The following is a 17,170-nucleotide window of genomic DNA, read 5'->3' as shown; positions in this document are numbered from 1 at the left end:
TCACTTCAGTTGTTTCTGCTCTTGCCTGGTGCTCTGCCACTTGAGCAGTTCTTTCTTTTTGAGGGTTAATTAGAGATATTTTGAGTTTCTAGTATTAAGAGCAATGAATCATTCAAACCCAGCATTGTGCCTATTTGATGAAAATGATGGCCAGGAGTTGATGTGTGCGGGGAAACTACATTTCTTTTTTCTATTTCATATTTGGACCTAATGTATAAGTCTGGCCTTTTTGCTTAAACTAATATGTAATTTTCCCATTTCTATACATCTCTTTTCCCTTGGATTCAAGCTACCATTGCATACATTTCAGGTTTAGATGTCTTTATCTTTTGTGCCAGTAGTGGAGTTTGAACTCAGGGCCTTGAGCTCTTGCTTATTTCTTGTTCAGTGCTTAAACATACCACTTGAACAATGCTACAAGTTCCTGACTTTTGCTGGCTCAGTGAATAAGTCTTTCACATTTGTCTATGGGGGCTGATTTGAACCTCCTTCCTGAGGAAGGACAGGGCAGTCTGGAAGATAGAATAATTGCGATGAGCCAGGACACCTGCCATGACCTCTGAGTAAGTCCCTCTGAGTAAGTGTTCTTTCTTCTATTGTTGATGGCTTTTACTTTTCAGTATACCTAATGCCGATGTATTTTGTCAACTACTTTTCCCCCAATATAGCTTTTCATGTCATTTTGCGGTGAAATTTTCTTACATATTTGCACAGAGTAAAATGGGTGTGCAAACAGACTTGAATTCACTAATGGAAGAAGGTCATCCATTCAGTACATTTAGCCTGGTATTTGTCTCAATAGACATAACAACTTGCAAGGACATCTGATTTGCTATGTCCTAGAATTTTAGTAGTGGCCTCATCACCCCATGCAGACATGGACGGGTTCCTTGCCATCCACAGTGTTTTGAGTAGTTCCCTGGATAGCCAGAAAGGGCTCTTGGACAGCTCCAGGTCACTGTGTTTTGCCCCCACTTAGGACCCAGGTGTCTGGGACATCAGATTGTACATTTATTTTATTTTATTTTTTTGTTTTTTTGTGGGTCATGGGGCTTGAACTCTGGGCCTGGGCGCTGTCCCTCAGCTCTTCAGCTCAAGGCGAGCGCTCTACCACTTGAGCTACAGCACCACTTCTGGTTTTCTGGTGGTTTATTGGAGATAGGAGTCTCACCGTCTCTCCTGCCCGGGCTGGCTGTGAACCGCGATCCTCAGATCTCAGCCTCCTGTATAGCAAGGATTACAGGCGAGAGTCACCAGCGCCTGGCCAGATTGTACATTTAAAAACCCACAATATTGGGACTGGGAAGGTAGCTCAGTGGTAGAGCACTTGCCTTGCATGCATGAGGCCCTGAGTTCTATTCCTCAGCACCACATAAGCAAAAAAGAAAAAAGCCAGAAGTGGTACTGTGTGGCTCAAGTGGTAGAGCGCTAGCCTTGAGCTGAAGAGCTGAGGGACATTGCCCAGGCCCAGAGTTCAGGCCCACGACTTGATCAAAAAAAAAAACAAACCCACAGTATTTAGGATCCATAAATTGTACAACATACACAAACAAATTTTAATAAATTTAGAAGAATAAAAAGAATGAACATTTTACAACAATCAGGACAAAAAGAAAAAGAGAGATATCCCCAGGGAGAGGGGAGGGAAGCTCTAAGTCTATGCCGACTTCTAAGTTGTCTTCAGACATAAATTTTAACTCAGAATCCTCCAAGGGATCTACCTCCTCATGAAAGATAGGATTTGCTCCTGGAGTTCAGAGAGAGGCAGATTCTAATTTCTCAGTTGGAGATTGGATCTCCTGCAGCAGGACAGATTTGTCCAGATGTTCAGTGAGGACAGATTCACTTTCCTGAGCTGCATCTAAGGTTTGGACCTCAGTTATTGGTTCACCTGAGCACAGACTGGGGACGTTTTCCATCAGCCCCACGTGTGCTACTCCCTCCAGCACGCCAGGAGGACTGCTGATTTGACCCTTTTTGAGCTGATCTGGGCTGCCTGTGAAAGTCAGAAGAAGACAATCACTATTACCTTCTTCTTTCTTTGGGGTCCCTACAGGTTCAGCTCTGTCACATGTGGGGTTCAGAACCAATGTCTTATCCACAGGACTCACAACCCGTTGGGGCCTCACTGCAAATGCATGCAACCCCTCTACATGCACATGCTTTGTGGAGTCCAGTGATGGCTCCAGATCTCCATCCATCACCATCCCTGACATCACCGACGGCTTCTCTCTTGGGAGGTCAGGAGAAGCTGCTGTATGGCGGCCAAAGCCTGAGAAAGAGAAATAGGTAAAGGAGTTTGACAGTGGATTCAGGATGTTCACGTGGAGTTCAATTTCCATGAGGCTCTAATGGAGGAAGCTGTACAAGTTTACTTTGGACTGAACACTGATGAGAAGGTAAGGTCTTTCCCAACAGTGGATAAGCCCAAGTGCTTTCACCAATAGAACAAACACTGCCTGGCAGAGAATATCATACAAAGGCATTCTTACAACCTGGGGTTAATAAGGGTTCTCGGGCAATTAGGACCATCCCTAGAAGCCCAGGCGCCATCCCTACTCACAAGCTCTGAGGTGACCACACAGGGACTTCCTCTGTTTCTTGGTCTCATTCTTCCCGGTCATTCTTCCACGTGCTGCTTCAGAGGAGATGAGGCCTTGTCTCAAAATCTAAGGCCTTGGGGTTGAGAGTCCCTGAAACTCAGAACCCAGATTCGTAAGTCACAAAGATCACAGGCCTCTGCCTCAGGTGGCCAGCTCACAGCGCCTTTTTCATACTGAGTTTGCTGAATTTCCTTACGTTCACTTTATAAATACACATACACACACACTCACACACACTCAAATATATATTAATCTATTTTAATCAATGGTATATGTACACACAATATATATTTATATATTGATAATCAATGTTCTATAAGCATTTTGCCCAAAAATGTTTTAGTACACAGGTATTACTCTGTGACTTGGGTTTTGCCCGGGGTGTTTGTTTACAATTATTTTTAAGACCAATTGTTGAGTTTTGGCCTCCGGCTGGCATTCAATTTCAAGTTCCTGACTTCTGTCTTCCCAGTTGCTCTGCTTGATTAGAAGTGTGCAGCTCTACCACCAGATTTACAAAACAATTATATAAATAGAATCGTTTTCGAAACACCAATAGAAATGCAGAAGTCATGTACCATATCTCGGAGGTATGCATGATGGAGAGCTAACATTTTATATAAACTTGAATCCCTAGACTCAGATTGTAAAGCTAATGGTGTAGTACTACAGTCGCTTGTATATGTCTGGGTTTCAGACTCAAACAACAACAAACAATACTCCAGGATCTTCAATTGTCTCAGGCGGACAAAATTCTTTTCTTGTCACATTGAAGTCAGACTTCAAACCTTTGCTATGAAATATTTATGTGATTTCTTAGAAAATCAGGTTTAAAAAAGATTCCTGACTGGATGCTGTGGATCTCTCCTTTGCTGCTAGCTAGTCAAGAGGCTAAATCCAAGGATCATGGTTCAAAGCCAGATCAGGCAGGAAAGTCCATGAGACTCTTCTCTCCAATTAAGCACCAAAAAATGGAAGGGGAGCTGACTGTAAGTGGAAGAGCATTAGCCTTGTGCAAAAAAAGCTCAGAGACAGTGTCGACAACATGAGTTCCAGCTCCACAACCAAACGGAGAGAAGAAAAGCGAGAGAGAGAGAGACAGAGACAGAGACAGAGACAGAGACAGAGACAGAGACAGACACAAGAGAGAGACAGAAACAGAGATTGAGAGAAATAGAGACAGACAGACAAACACACAAAGACAGACAGGAAGACTGAGAAATCCCTGACAACTCCATTTAGAAAAATGTATATGGATATCTAAGATGTATATCCTATTCTTCCACAACTCACTACATAGCACCACCTCATCCTGATACACATTTGGCTACTTGGAATCTATTTGGTGTTTCATAAATTATTCCACATGCTCCCATAGAACATAAACAGGCCCACACCTACTCACCAATGGTTGATTATAAGTCTGGCCTTTTTGCTTAAATATGTAATATTCCCATTTGTATGTTTTTCTGTTTCCATGGTTTAAAGCTACCATTGCCCACATTTCACATCTACATGTCTTCATCTTTTGTGCCAGTCGTGGAATTTGAACTCACGGCTTTAAGCTCCTGCTCACTTTTTGTTCCATGCTTAAACATGTAACTTCAACCATGCTATGAGTTCCTGACTTTTGCTGGCTCATTGGATAAGTTTTTCAGATTTTTCTACAGGGGCTGATTTGAACCTGGAGGAAGTATAGGGCATTCTTGAAGCTACAATTATTGAGATGGGCCAGGACACCTGGCATGTCTTTGTCCCTCTGGCTAAGTCTTCTGTCTTCTACTGATGATGGCTGTTACCTATTTCCTATGTATTCTGTCAAATACTTTTCCCTCAAAGAAACATTTTGGTGGTATTTTGAGGTGAAATGTCCTTACATATTTGCACAGAGTAAAATGGGTGTGCGTACAGACTTGAATTCACTAATGGAAGAAAGTCCCACATACAGAACATTTTCAAGGATATCTGGTTTGCTATGTCCTAGAACTTTAGTATTAGCCTGATCACCCCAAGCAAGCATGGGTTGGGTTCCTTGCCCCTCCCCTTATAGTGCACTGAACTGTTCCCTTCATAGCCAGTAAGTGCTCTTGGACAGCTCCAGGTCACTCTTTTGCCTTTACTCAGGACTCATGTGTCTGGGACATCAGAATGTATAAGAAAACAAACCACAGCATTTAGCCTCCATAAATTGTACAACATAAACATATATATTTAATAAATTTAGAAGAATAAAAAGAATGCACATTTTACAACAATCAGGACAAAAAGAAAAAGAGAGATAACCCCAGGGAGAGGGGAAGGAAGCTCTAAGTCTAGGTCGGCTTCTAAGTTGCCTTCAAACATAAATTCTGCCTCAGAATCCTCCAAGGGATCTGCCTCCTCATGAATGATTGGAGTTGCTCCTGCAATTGCTGGAGAGGCAGATTCTAATTTCTCAGTTGGAGATTGGTTCTGCTGCATCAGGACAGATTTGTCCAGATATTTTTTGAGGACAGATTCACTTTCCTGAGCTGCATCTAACTTTGGGACCTCAGTTATTGGTTCCCCTGAACACAGACTGGGGACATTTTCCATCAGCCCCACGTGTGCTACTCCCTCCAGCACACCAGGGGGAGTGCTGATTTGACCCTTTTTGAGCTGATCTGGACTGACTGTGAAAGTCAGAGGAAGACAATCACTATTACTTTCTTCTTGCTTTGGGGTCCCTACAAGTTCAGCTCTGTCACATGTGGGGTTCGGAACGAGTGTCTTATCCACAGGACTCACAACCCGTTGGGGCCTCACTGCAAATGCATGCAACCCCTCTACATGCACATGCTTTGTGGAGTCCAGTGATGGCTCCAGATCTCCATCCATCACCATCCCTGACATCACCGACGGCTTCTCTCTTGGGTGGTCAGCAGAAGCTGCTCTACGGCGGCCAAAGCCTGAGAAAGAGAAATAGGTAAAGGAGTTTGACAGTGGATTCAGGATGTTCACGTGGAGTTCAATTTCCATGAGGCTCTAATGGAGGAAGCTGTACAAGTTTACTTTGGACTGAACACTGATGAGAAGGTAAGGTCTTTCCCAAGAAAGAAAGTGCTTTCACCAAGAGAACCAACACTGCCTGGCAGATAGTATCATAAAAAGACATTCTTACAACCTGGGGGGTAATAAGGGCTCTCAGGCAATTAGGCTCAACCCTAGAGGCCCAAGCGCCATCCCTACTCACAAGCTCTGAGGTGACCACACAGGGACTTCTTCCTCTGTTTCTTGGTCTCATTCATCCCGGTCTCCTCCAGCTCATCCAGATGAACGTGGAGATTGAGGACCAGATCTGAGGAGGGCATGTGGAGCATGGCATAGTGGGTAAGTTCTTTCACCGGGTGTCGGTTCTGGGGCTCTCGGAAATCTGCAGGGTAGCAGTCCATCCACATGGTGAAGATGGAACAAAGGGTGCTGTGGGCAGATTGGTGACAAGAAGAGTGAGTGCCTGCCCTCCCTATCCTGGGCCTCCAATAGCCCCTTTCTGCAAGGACTGCTATATGCACACTTGCAAGTTGGGAAGCAGGAGGAGACTCCTGCAGGCAGAGTGATCTTCACCAGCCATGACTAGAAGCTTCTGAAAGATAATTCTCCAATATTCTCACTGGGATAGGTAACAAGAAGGAACTGATTTTGTACACACAGCCCTCCCTGTCATCCCTGAGAGTCCACAACCAAAACACAGCTGTGTCCTCTGCCACCACTCCAATCCCAACCCTCTGCCCCTAGTGGAAAGCCCAAGTGGTGTGCAAATGAGAAATCTGCACTTTGAATCAGAAGCCTCAAAGATACCATTTTGAACGAAGGGGCCTTTTCTTTGTGCCACAGTCCACTTACTTCTTTATTTGTTCATCTTCCTCGGAGTTACGGCCCGGGAACCTGTACCTATGGGAGGACAGGAGGAAGTCACCTCTCAGCTTCTCCTTTTCTGCCCACACAGGACACATATGGGATGGGCTCATGCCCAGATGGGAATGGAATCTGACACATAAACAAGTGAGATATGTCTATACAGTTCAGTAAAAAAAATTTTTTTATGAGAGGTATACGCATTTGGTCCAAGGAAAATGTGCCAGTGGCTAATACCTCAAATTCTAGCTAATCAGGAACATGATATCTCACGTGCACAGTCTGAATAGAGATTAGTCAGTAAAAGTCTAAGGACACTAATTTTTAAAAGGCCAGAATTGCACCTATGGTTCAAATGCTATAGTGGTAGCTCTGAGCACCAAAGAAACAGCACTCAGGCCCTGAGTTCAGTTGTAGGACTGGCACAAACTGAAAAACATAAAAGCTTCAGGGGTTATAAATATATAAAGCTAACATAATCCCTCCCTGAGGTCTCTGAAGTGATTCAGCCTCCAGTTCACCCGCCTTCCCCACACCCCAGCCTTTCCTGGGTCTACATTATTCACAGACATCCAATTGCTAATGAAACCTTATTTACTCATGGGAAATGTGATTTCCTAGAACCTCACCTAGGTGAGGGCAGAAGTTGGGTGCCACTGGCACATGCCTGTAATCCTAGCCCCTCAGTAAGCCAGCTTCTGAGGTTCCAGTAGCTTTTCTAGGAAATGTCCTGGGCAGACCACTACTAAGAAAGTAGGCAGGGGGTGCACTTCTTTGTCTCATGCCAAGCTCCTGTGAGAAGACCCCCATGAAATCAACAGGTTCAGAGGGGTGCCCAGTACTCCACAACTCAGCAAGGAGGGGCTGAAGAGACCCAGATGCAAAGCAAGGGGGAACACTCACTTTTTAAACACAATATCCAGCACTTGCTGCATTGTCCCCCACTGTCTATAATTGTGGAGGAAGTTTCCAACATAGAAGAGATCGCCTTTCTGGTAGGCAGGGACCAGGTTCATCACCAGCATGTCCAGCAGGCCTGCCTCCGGGCTCCATATACTGCATGGCACATTCAGGATCAGGGCTGACTCATTGGCACACTAAGGTGGGAAAAAGAATCAGAAAAAAATCATGGAAATGAGAACACTTACAAAGGACTAATTGTGATCGAGTGGATTGAAAACTATGCAGAAAGCATTATCCCAGTATTGACAAATCACCTAAGAAGGTTCTACTGTGGGCTGGGTTGGGGTTAAGTGGGTTTTCTATCATGAGTATACCTTGCCTGAGTTGCCTTGTGATTTCCTAGGTTTCTTTTTGGACAAATCTCTGAGATGGTTGGTTCGTGGCTTGCCACTGATCCAGTGTCTACAGCTTTGACTGAGGCACCCATACTGCTCTTGGCTGAGACCAGAGTCTCGAGACCTGCGAATACAGCACGAGAACATGTTTCTGGTTCCTGAGGCACAGGCCAAGTGAGCTGGCTTGAGCCAACTGTGAGTTACCGTGGCCTGCTATCAGGGTTCCATGTTCTATTCCATTGTGAAGGAGGCAGGGTCACCTGTCAGGGCCAATGACCTCTGCCGCTTCCTCACACAAGAAATATTCCCATCCAGCCAATATTGCAATGTGTACATGTAGACACAATGAACAGCACACCTTGTTTGTCCAATCCTAATGTGCTTGCCCTAGGTTCTGGCTTGTTCTCAGCTTCCAGGAGTCACTGCTAGGTCACATTCATGGCCTATCTGTCACTATTCCTCTCATCTGGCTCAAATCATTTTGTTTCTGAGGGCCTTCTGTCACTACCACATCCTTCTGGCACATAGTTTTGACATCTACATCCTAGGCCATTGTTTACTTTCTGTAGCCTAATCTGTTTGTCCTTGGAACCCCTCTCTTGGGTCATGTGGAACTAATGCAAAACTTAGAAATGAGAAAAACTAACAAGTATTGCAAAACATACATTACACTTATAATCATCCATTGTATATGTGTCCATTTTTGTAAGCGAGAAAATTATTTTTTATACTTGCAATATTTCATGGAGGCAAGCAGAGAAAGGAAGAGGTGCTGCATTGTCTTATTTTGATGACTAGGACTTGTTTTACTATAGCTTTAAGGAATATAGTATTTAAGGTAGAAATCTGCTCCTTTGCTTTTTACAAGGTAATCGTTTATATAGTTATTTGCCTCTGTAGTCTTTGCTTCTGTGTCCCATGATCTGTCCTCCTCCCTCAGCACAAAAGGGAAGAAGGAATTTCACACATTTGCTGAGCTGTTGTCCAATCTCTGCATAGGAATTTAAGATACAATAGTTACTCTGGTTAGTGTGTGTGTGTGTGTGTGTGTGTGTGTGTGTGTGTGTGTGTGTGTGTGTGTGTGTGTGTGTGTGTGTGTGTGTGTGTGTGTGTGTGTGTTTGTGTGCGCACGCATGCGCGCGCATTTGTGATCTTGGACCCTTTGCCTTCTCCCTTAGCATTTTTCCTCAAAGCTATTGCTCTACCCTCTGAGACATAGCTCCACTTGGAGCTTTTTGTAGTCAGTTGGAGATGAGAGATTCGTGGAACTTTCCTACCCAGCATGGATATTGCTCCTCTTCAGCCTCATTTTTCCTCGACTGTGGCAATGGTGGTTCAGTTTCTGGATTTCCCATCCAAGCACAGGCACAAGCCATCCTCCACTGCACATGTCTCTTTGTGCCCCTGGAGGGCCCAGCTCTTCTCTCAAAACTTAGTGCCCTGAGGGTAGAACCTCTGAAACTCAGAACCAAGTTTTCTGATTAATTAGGATCACAGACCTGAGCTACATATGAACAGCTCATTACGTGCCCTCCCATATTTTGGGGGGTTTAAGGGATTGTTCCTGAGGCTTGAAATCTGGGCCTGGGCCTGTCCTCAGCTTTTCAGCTCAAAGCTAGGGCTCTACCACCTTGAGGCACAGTACCACTTCCAGTTTTCTGGTCGCTTATTGGGAGATCACAGTTTTACGGATGTTTCCGCCCGGGCTGACTTTCAGCTGCAATCCTCAGAACTCAGCCTCTTGAGTAGCTAGTATTACAGGGGTGAGCTACCAGTGTCCAGCACAGGATCCCTTTCTGCAAAAGCATTTGGTGAATTGAACTATGTTGACTTAAGACAGATATATCACTAATTTCCCCAATAATGTGTTTCATATTCATTTTTTTTTGTTTTTTGTTTCTTTGGTTCTGGATGTGGGGCCTAAACTCTGGGCCTGGGTGCTTTCCCTCAGCTCTTCAGCACAAGGCTACCATTCTACCACTTCAGCAACAGCACCCCTACTGGCTTTTTTCTTTTTGCTTATATGGTGCTGAGTAATCGTACCCAGGGCCTCATGCATGAAACGCAAGCGCTCTACCACTGAACCACCTCCAGCCCCTTATATTGGTGCTTTGTGAAACAATATATTTGTGACCCATAATATCACATGCTAGTCCTCCTTTAAAATACATTCAAATAGTGGGGCTGGGAAGGTGGCTCAGTGGTAGAGCGCTTGCCTTGCATGCTCAAGGCCCTGGGTTCGATTCCTCAGCACAACACAAGCAAAAAGAAAAAAGCTGGAAGTGGCGCTGTGGCTCAAGTGGTAGAGCGCTAGCCTTGAGCTGAAGAGCTGAGGGACAGCGCCCAGGCCCAGAGTTCAGACCCCATGACCGGACCCCCAAAAAATTCAAACATATGTATTATCATATAGTATATTATACAATATATACATACATATATACTTATATTTTATTATACATTATATATAAATGATGTATATAGTGAATACGGAAAACAATCCCAATTCTGGAATTTAGCTTTTCCTGTCACAATGTTACCCAAGTCTTCTGTCAGACATGTAGATTTTCAGCAACAATCTCCCTTGTTAGTTGTTTTTTATTTCTTGAGTAAATGAGTCTTCTTTACCACCAATAGTCTACACACAAAAATGGTATGTATCAGTGTCTCTGGCTCAGGCCTGTATTCTTTGCTAGTCAGCAGGCTGAGATCTGAGGATCAGGGTTCAAAGCCAGCCAGGTCAGGAAATGCTATCAAATTATTATCTCCAGCTGTAGCTCAAAGTGCTAGAGTGCTAGCCTTAAGTGAAAGAACTCAGGGACAGTGGCCAGCTTTTAATTTCAAGCACCACCATTCTGTACACACACCCCCTACATGCACACTCTTCACTCGGTCCCTTCCTAAACCCTCAGTCCTCTTCACTGAACTGGTGATTGCCAGAGTTTCTGGATTTCCCACTGCAGCATGCCAACCAGCCATGTTCCCTCTGCACATGCACCTCTGCCACACTACAGGGCCCCGGCCTCCTCTCAGAATCCACTGCCCTGGGATAGAGAGCAGATGAAATTCAAGGATTCACAGAACCTGTGCTTCAAGACAGGGAGACTCAGAACTGTTCCTAACCTGGTATAGAGAGACGCATTGATCTATTTGGGTAGAACAATGCCAACATGGTCAGAAGAAAATGTTTTGCTACCCCAAACGACACCCTTTTCCAAAGACAGTTAGATATTCCCTCAGATTTTTACATATTAGAGGTTGAAGCTTTTGATATAATGAACACGAAAAGGCAGCCACAATGACTTTTTGGGGGGGGGTCCGGTCCTGGGGCCAGAACTCTGGGCTTGGTTGCTGTCCCTCAGCTCTTCAGCTCAAGGCTAGCGCACTACTACTTGAGTACAGCGCCACTTCTGGCTTTTTTCCTTTTATTTATGTGGTGCTTGGGAATCAAACCCAGGGCCTCATGCATGCAAGGCAAGCATTCTACCAGTGAGCCACCCTCTCAGCCCTCCCCCCCGGCACAATAACTTCTTACGGAGAAAAATGCCTAGCCAAGTAAACTAATATGTGCAGCAAGCTCATTTCCAGACCATTCTCCAAACCCAGGTATGGAACTCTTATTGTGTCATCTTGATAACTTACAGTCCATGACAACCCTCATGGAGACTTAGAAAATCTTCATGAAAACCCCAACACAAGGAACATCTTAAGAGCATAAAACAGCACCAAATATTTAACTCTAGCTTTTAAAATTTATTTGCACAATGCAGACTGGCTCATTGTTGGCAGAGAGCTTCAAACATCAACACATTTACCTGACTAGCTGGAAAGGGGAAGTTATCCCTAGTAAGAGGTGGGGGCTTGAGATTCAAGTGGGACCAGTTTCCAAAGACACCTGTTGTGATATAACACAGAGCTTTTGTGTCTCAGCATCAAGGGTCCTATCTCGGCACAGGCTGCATCCTCCACTGCCTGCATTCCTTGTGGCTCCCTCTAGTCACCAGTTCCTTGTAAATCCAGCAGAATCTTTCCCCAGTTCCAGCACACTCTGCTTCCTCCCACTCAGGCCCCATGTGCTCAGGATATCAGATTGGAGGTAGAAAAGACCACATTCTTTTGTATTCAAGAATTGTACAACATCATGTAAACACGGACATTTTCATACCATTAAAACAATACATAGTAAATCATGACAAAAAGTAAAATAGGTATTTGCCCAGGGAGGAGGGAAGCAAGATCTAACACTAGATCTTCTTCCAAGTTGCCTAAGGCAGGAAGGCTAATTCAGGGTCCACAATGGAATCTACCCCCACACATAAGACAAGATGTTCTTCCTGAGTTCTCAAGTGGACACTGGTTGCATAGGGTGTCTGTAGACATCAAAACCTATTGTGGCCTTTCTACAAATGAAAATAACCAGGTTCCATCCACACACTTGGTGCAGTCCAATGATGACTCCCGATTTCCACCTGTTATCACCACGGACATCACTGGGGGCTTCTTTAGCATAGGTTCAGGGGTAACTGCATTATGTTGATAAAAATCTGGGAATGGAAATAGGTACATGAGGATTAGAGGGAACTCTAGAAGTTCTGGTGTGACTCAACTGCCATGACGATGTAATGGAGGAAGTTGTAGCATTTGAGTTGAGACTGAACTTTGATGAGAAGGCAGGGTTTTTCTCACCCATGGCTATGGCTGAGTGCTTTCAAACTGAGAGCAGACAATTCCTGGAAGAGAACATCTTATCAAAAGACACTTTGCCAAGCTGGGGAGTACTAAGAACTCCCCGCCAATCATCAGCCTGGGAAGCCCATCGCTAGGGGCCCTGTTTCCATCCCTACTCACAAGCTCTCAGGTGGCTACACAAGGACTCCTCCCTCCCTTCCTTGTTCTGATTAGTCACGGGCTCCTCCAGCTGCTCTACAAGAACTTGTAAGTGGGGGAGCTGGTCTGAGGAGGCCATGTTGAGCATTTGATAGTGCGTTAAGTTCATTCAGATTGTTTCTGTTCATGTGTTCATAAAAATCTTTAGGGGCAAAGTCCTTCCACATGAAGTCAGAATAAAGGATGCTGGAGGCAGATTGGGGACAGCGAGAGTCAGAGCCCAGCTTCCCCATCCCGAGCCTCCCATAACTCCTTTCTGCCAGGACTCCCTGCTGTGGCTGTCCATCCTATACCCAGACTTGCATGTTGGGAAGGGGGAGTGAACTCCTGCAAGCAGGATGCCCCTCACAACCCACTTCTAGAGTTAACAGCACACCTTGTTTGTCCAAACCTAATCTGCTAGGCCTAGGTACTGGCATGGACTCAGCTTTCAGGAGTCAGTCCTAGGTCACATCCATGCCCTATTTGTCACTATTTCTCTCATCCAGCTCAAATCCTTTTGCCTTTCATGGCCTTCTCTGACTGCCATGTCCTTCTGTAACATATTTTGGCTTCTACATCCTTGGTCATTGTTAACTTTCTGTAGCCTAATCTGTTTGTCCTTGGAACCCTTCTGTGCTGTCATCTGGAGCTAATGCCAATACTTAGAGGTGGGAAAATCAAAGAAGTATTCGAAAACCAACATTACACATATAACCAGACCTTTTTTTTATAGGTGCTCATTTTTATTAAAGAGAAGACTATTTTTTATTCTATAATGAAATATTTCATGGTGGTGAGGGGATTACTAGTATTTTTTTTACTATTGCTTTTAAGGAATATAGTATATAAAGATAGAAATCTGCTCCTGTGGTTTACAAACTGTTTATAGGGTCGTTTGCCTCTGAATTCTTGGCTTCTGTGTCCCATGACGAGACTGTTAGTTACAGTTTTCTGCCTATCAGAATTCCACATTCAATTCCATTGTCAAAGAAGTGGGGGTCATCCTCTCAGGGCCCAATGACCTATGCTGCTTCCTCACATAAGACCTTCCTCAAAACAAACTGGAGCCTGAAATCTCCCTTGCCATAGTGCAATGTGCTCATGTGTACACAGCAGCACACTTTGTCTGTGGAATCCCCACGTCCACTGCTGAGCCTTGGTGCCAGCATGGTCTCAGCTTCCAGGAGTCCTTTCTAGGTCAGATCCATACCTTCCTTGTCACCGTTGCTCTCATCCTGCACAAATCATTTTGCCTCTCTTCCCATTATCCTAGGGTATTGTTAGGTGTTTATGACCTAAAGATCAGTTTGCCCTTGAAGCTGCTCTGTGGAGTCATCTGGAGGTAATGAACATACTTAGAGATGGGAGAATCAAGAAGCATTTGCAAGTGTCCTGTGCACGTTCTGATAGGTATACAGGAACACATAAGATTAGAAACATTATGCTTCAAGGCCTGAACAGATAAAATAGATTGTGAGACCACATTTTCAACAGAAAATTCTGCACATCGGGGCTGGGAAGGCGGCACAGTGGTAGAGTGCATGCCTTGCATGCATGAGGCCTTGGGTTCTATTGCTCAGCATCACATAAGCAGAAAAAGCCAGAAGTGGTACTGTGGCTCAAGTGGTAGAGGGCTAGCCTTGAGCTGAACTGCTGAGGGACATCGCCCAGGCCCAGAGTTCAGGTCCCAAGACTGGCAAAAAGAAAAAGAAAAGAAAAGAAAGTGCTGGGTATAGTGGTGTGTGCCTGTCAGCTATGCCAGAAGTATAAATAGGAGGATCACAGTCCGAAGTTTAGGCTGCCCTGGAAAAAGAATGGTAGAGGACTTGCCTAGCAAATTGGAAGTTCTAATTTAAACACCAATATGTCACAGAGAGAGAGACAGAGACAGACAGAGACAGACAGAGACACAGAGAGAGAGAGGGAGGAGAGAGAGAGAGAGCGAGCTAGATACTAGTGTCTCATGCCTGTAATCCTACTCAGGAGGCTAAGATTTGAGGATCAGGGTTCTGTGCCAGCCGGGCAGAAATGTCCATGAGATTGAACTCCAATTACCCACCAAAAGGTGAGAAAGTAGAACTGTTACTCAAGTGGAAGAGCAAAAACCTTGAGGAAAAACAAACAAACAGAAAAAGTATGCAACACAACACGTACAACTAAACACGGATATAAAAGTAAAATATGGGGGCTGGAAAGGTGGCTCAGTGGTAGAGCACTTACCTTGCATGCATGAGGCCCTGGGTTCAATTCCTCAGCACCACAAAAACAAAAAGAAAAAAAGCCAGAAGTGGCGCTGTGGCTCAAGTGGTAGAGCGCTAGCCTTGAGCTGAAGAGCTGAGGGACAGTGCCCAGGCCCAGAGTTTAGGCCCCACAACTGGACCCCTCCAAAGATAGTAACATATCATCTATATAAGGCATAACAATTAGAGCGCACAGGTCTGGAAGCTGCTGTAGGTGGGTAAGCATTCACTGTGCTCTACTATGCCGATATGGACTTTAGAAACACTGTTCACTTGGGATGCTCAGCGTATGACAAATATTTTCACGTGTGGCATATAATTCTAGAAGCAGAAGCAGGAGGATCATGAATTTGAGGGAGGCAGCCACTCTATAGCAAGCCCTATCTCAAAAGAAAAAAACTAAAAGTAATCATCTTAATAACAAAAACTCATCTTGAGACTGTAAGCTTCACTTTAGAAACTTTCAATTTTTGGTTTGAGCTCTGTTCTGATAGTCCTTAGGGTAAGATACAAAGGTATCATATAACTGTAAATGCATTTCCTTTACATTAGTACTGAAGAATTTTTCTATTCTTTTCTCTTTTTATACCTGTTTTTCTGTTGAAGACTCGGACACAGGCACACACACTAGCCTACATTAAGGACTGTTAGTTCTCTGCCTTCCACTCCACATCTTAGCCCTTGGAAGGTTTGGAGAAGTGACATGCATGGAGCTGTCACTTCCTGTAATAATACCTTCTTCTGAAGTACTCTCTGAAGGGCCCTTGGAGGCTTTTTAGCATTTAATGTTAAGATGATAATAACGAATGGAAGGAATATAATCTAAGATAATGGTTGGGAAATGTTGAGTATGTAACTGGCCATGCTGTCATTTACTTGACTGGCATCACCGTGGTTTGTTTACAAAGCATTTAGTACACATGGAAATAATACATTGTGCTACAATTTTAAGAAGACTATAGTGTCTCTAGGCCATAGGGTTTTTCCAGGTCCATGGCAGCCTTAGGGGACCATCATGGTATCTAGGACCAGAATATGGCCCAACAGCACGTGCAGATTTCCCTTTGTTTCTCATGACTCCTGGGCCAGCACACGTCTGGGTAGAAGGTTGGCAGGAGGTGCTTCAGCAGCCCTCATCAGAACCACGGTGTTAGTTCTGGTCACAATGTATAAATAGGTACCATATAAAATAAACTCCATGCAGGGCGCTGGTGGTTCATGTTTGTCATCCTAGCTACTGAGGAGGTTGGGATCTGAGGATCCCATTTTTAAGCCAATCTGGACAAACAAATCTCTCTGTGTCTCTTTCTCTCTCCTCTCTTTCCCTTTCTCTTTCTCCTCTTTTTCTTTCCTCCCTCCCTCTCTCCCACTCTCTCTGTCTCTCTCTCTCACTTTCTTACCTCTCTGTGTGACAGTTTAGGAACTTAAATTCAGGGCATAGGTGCTGTCCCTGACTTTTTTTGCACAGAGCTAGCAATTCTAGCTTTTATTGTTGGTTTATTGGAGATAAGAGTTTCACAAACTTTCCAGCCCTGGCTGGCTTTGAACCTCAACCCTTAGAGATCTCTGTCTTCTAAGTAGTTCAGTTCACAGGTGTAAGCCAAATGGGCTCCTGGCTTCCAAGAGACTCTCATTTCCAATTAACCCCAAGAAGACAGAAGTAGGTCAAGTGATAGAATAGCAGCCTTGGATGAAAAAGCTAAGGGACAGTACTCAGCCCTGAGTTCAAGCTCCAGTACCAGCACAAAATAAATAAATAAACAACATAGGAGACAAACAAAACCATCAATAGGATCTGCTCCCACTGTTCTTGGTACACTGTACTTACGAGGATATGGTAAATAGTAATCATTGTTACTTGATCCCTTTGTTCAGCAAACTACTAAATTCATCTCTGCCATACATCCCAACTCCACTTCAGGTAGACAGCTTTAACAGAGAGGGAATATAAAAATGTCTGAAATGACTTTGCAAAGCCCACTTTACCAAAGATCCTGTGATCATCACTCATGCCACTTCTGGTGACTGTGGGGAGAGGCTGTTTTCTGAATGGACAGTGTCCATAGATGCACAAAGAGGGCCCTAAACAGCCAGCAGAGGGGATGCGCCCATGCCCACCCTCACTCACAATACACATGGTGGGACTGTTTTGCTGAGAAGCTTCCACACTACTGCTGTGTGTACAACACTCTCACCAAACAGGGAGTGAATTAGTAATGATGCTAGAACCAACTTTCAGCATCTATCACTGCATCCCAGGGGGAGGTGACCTGCAGAAACATCTGTATAA

The 17,170-nt window shown here is 44.5% G+C and overlaps 1 protein-coding gene across 1 annotated transcript; it reads right to left on the bottom strand.

Moving 5' to 3' along the window:
- Window positions 1-5,687: 5,687 nt before the first annotated feature.
- LOC138808892 (ral guanine nucleotide dissociation stimulator-like) lies at window positions 5,688-12,266 on the bottom strand. Its single transcript, XM_069995143.1, has 5 exons — window positions 12,207-12,266; window positions 7,754-7,898; window positions 7,380-7,573; window positions 6,465-6,512; window positions 5,688-6,041 (listed from the first exon to the last, which is right to left on the bottom strand). The coding sequence occupies exons 1-5, from the start codon at window positions 12,257-12,259 to the stop codon at window positions 5,807-5,809; spliced, it is 675 nt and encodes a 224-aa protein (XP_069851244.1). The 5' UTR covers window positions 12,260-12,266; the 3' UTR covers window positions 5,688-5,806.
- Between the last annotated feature and the right edge of the window lie 4,904 nt (window positions 12,267-17,170).

Source organism: Dipodomys merriami, unplaced genomic scaffold (assembly GCF_024711535.1).
Source record: "Dipodomys merriami isolate MVZ:Mamm:240054 unplaced genomic scaffold, mDipMer1.0.p SCAF_48, whole genome shotgun sequence".
Lineage (NCBI taxonomy): Eukaryota > Metazoa > Chordata > Mammalia > Rodentia > Heteromyidae > Dipodomys > Dipodomys merriami.
This window is presented reverse-complemented; position numbering and strand designations above follow the sequence as displayed.